The sequence below is a fragment of the Punctularia strigosozonata genome, assembly GCF_000264995.1.
Source record: "Punctularia strigosozonata HHB-11173 SS5 unplaced genomic scaffold PUNSTscaffold_12, whole genome shotgun sequence".
NCBI lineage: Eukaryota > Fungi > Basidiomycota > Agaricomycetes > Corticiales > Punctulariaceae > Punctularia > Punctularia strigosozonata.
Genome location: NW_006767444.1, coordinates 260,275 through 262,522, shown reverse-complemented (window position 1 = coordinate 262,522; position 2,248 = coordinate 260,275). Strand labels below are relative to the sequence as shown.

Below are 2,248 nucleotides of genomic sequence, written 5' to 3'. Positions count from 1 at the left end.
TGACCTGCTCTTAACAGCCTGGTCTTGGTTTCTTTGGTGCGACGCGTGTGTAGGCGCCGTGTCCTTGCCATACCAGTGTACTTTGTGGCAGAGGATGCTCATTGATTGATAGCGAACACGATCCTCGTCGCGTTCATCGTGTTTGTCAATTTAAGCGGAGCTTAAATTGTCACTGCGCCGTCCGGCGGTGCCGACTCGAGCCACGTGGATATGGCAGATCCCATCAAACGTCTCACTCGCGAGCCTCTCGACTTGTTAACCCAGGCTTGTTATCCTCATTATTGAGTGAGGCTATTCCGTTACCATAAGTTCGTAATGCGGAACCCCGGCAGTGATAGGGCTCATTCAATTTTCAACAGGTCCCACGGGTCTTGCTAGTTGAATAAAATATCCTACACTCAAAGCACAGAAATTGCCGCCACAGATTCCAAGGCAATATACATACGACGAGAATCGTCAATTTAGATTTAGAGAGAGTGCCCCGAGTGTGAATCCGCTGCGCAGCACTTATCACACCTGTTGAAACTGAATGAGCCCTATCTTATTGCAGTCTCATCGAAATAATGGATATTCCAACCAACACCTTGCAACAATCTGAGCATGATACACGAGTCTAAGAGCACCAAGCCACATTCCTAATCATCGAACACATGCCCGTCCCACACATACCCCCTCCACTCGTTCACCCACCACCTCACCTCTCCCCCGCCCCCCGCCGCCCCGCCCCTCCCCTCCTCCTCATCCCTCACCACCTCCCCGGCCTCCTCCACCTCCCTCACCATCTCCACCACCAAGCCCAGCGGCACACCTCCTCCCCCTCCCCCTCCCCCTTCTCCCCCTTCCCCTTCCTCCTCCCTCGCGACCTCGACCGCCGTACGCGGCCCGGCGAGCGCGATCAAGCCCACGAGCCGCGCCGCGAACGCGGCGGGCGCGTACTCGGGCACGTGCAGGATGTGCACGCCGCGCGAGCCGAGCTTGCGGGCGCGGACGGGGGGCCGGGTGTGCGCGGGGAGGTGGGGGAGGACCTGGAGGAAGGTCGAGGGCGGGACGAGGGCTTGCGAATAGATGAACGAATCAGTGAATGAATAAAACGGAGAGACGAAGGGGGAAGAAACGTACCGACCCCGCGCGCGCGGTTCCACCCGCCCCATGCCTCGTCGAGGCCCATCACGCCCCGGCGCGCCATCAGACCGCCTCGTCCCCCTCGTCCGCCTCGTCCTTCTTTAGTACCGCCGCCTGCAGTACCGCCGCTGCCTTGGAGGACGCCGGCGAGCTCGCGCGCGAGCGCGTCGAGCCAGCGCCGCTCGTCTTGGACCATGTCGAGCGTGACGGGCGCGTGCGGGATCTGGAGCCCGAGCTGGGTGAGCGAGGAGCGGATGAAGGTCGCTTCTTCCGGTTCGATGATCGTCGTCGTCGTTGTATTTGCGGTCGCGGTCGTGGAGGAGGAAGGGGAGAGGGTGGTGGAGGAGGAAGTGAGCGCGGTGAGGCGGTCGTTGAGGTCGGCGGCGAGGGCGACCATGTCTTTGGCTTTGGCCATGAGCGCTTCGAGGTCGGCGAGGGCGGTGGTCATGCCCGTGGCGGTGTGGTGGGCGGAGGAGGAGACGGTGGTGAGCACGCCGTCTTTTTTTTTTGTGAGGGAGGGGGCGGAGGAGGAGGGGAGTGGGGGCCGTGTTTTTTGTTGTTTTTTTACGTCGTCAGCGGGTTCTGGATATGCAACGGCAAGGGGGGGAAGGATGAGAAAAAACGTACGGATGCCGGCGGCGGGTTGTTGCGATCCGGTCGGTTTTGGCTTGGAGAGCGCGGTGGACTGAGAAGTAAGCGAAGTTTCAGAAAGCGGAAGGATAGCGAGAGAGATGCGAGACTTTTATTTACCTCCCAGGCTTTGCCGGTGAGAGCCCGCTTGAGTGCGGCGTAGAAGGCGCGGTCGCCGCCCTTGCGGAAGGAGAGCTTGATCGAGCGCGTTTCTTCTTTGACCTGTGCGGAGGAGGAGGGGGGAGGCGGAGGCGTGGCGAGGCGAGAGGCCAGTGCGGACCGCATCGAGGAAGTCGAAGTCGGGCGGGAGGGTGGAGGAGGCAGGGGCGTGCCGCAGATCTCGCAGGCGCGCAGGGCGGGGTGGTTGAGGAAGGTGCAGGCCGGGCAGGACGTGGTCGTGGAGGAGGAGGGGAGGAGGAGCGAGGGCGCGGAGGAGGACGGGTGCGCGGGCGGTGCGGAGGAGGGGGAGGGGGAGGGGGGGACGGAGGAGCGGGGG

The 2,248-nt window shown here is 62.1% G+C and overlaps 1 protein-coding gene across 1 annotated transcript; it reads right to left on the bottom strand.

Moving 5' to 3' along the window:
• Window positions 1-635: 635 nt before the first annotated feature.
• Window positions 636-2,147, bottom strand: PUNSTDRAFT_145656 (uncharacterized protein; the record flags this gene model as incomplete). The annotated part of the gene is made up of 4 exons (XM_007386830.1): window positions 1,873-2,147; window positions 1,750-1,807; window positions 1,120-1,620; window positions 636-1,054 (listed from the first exon to the last, which is right to left on the bottom strand). The coding sequence occupies exons 1-4, from the start codon at window positions 2,035-2,037 to the stop codon at window positions 636-638; spliced, it is 1,143 nt and encodes a 380-aa protein (XP_007386892.1). The 5' UTR covers window positions 2,038-2,147.
• Window positions 2,148-2,248: the final 101 nt, after the last annotated feature.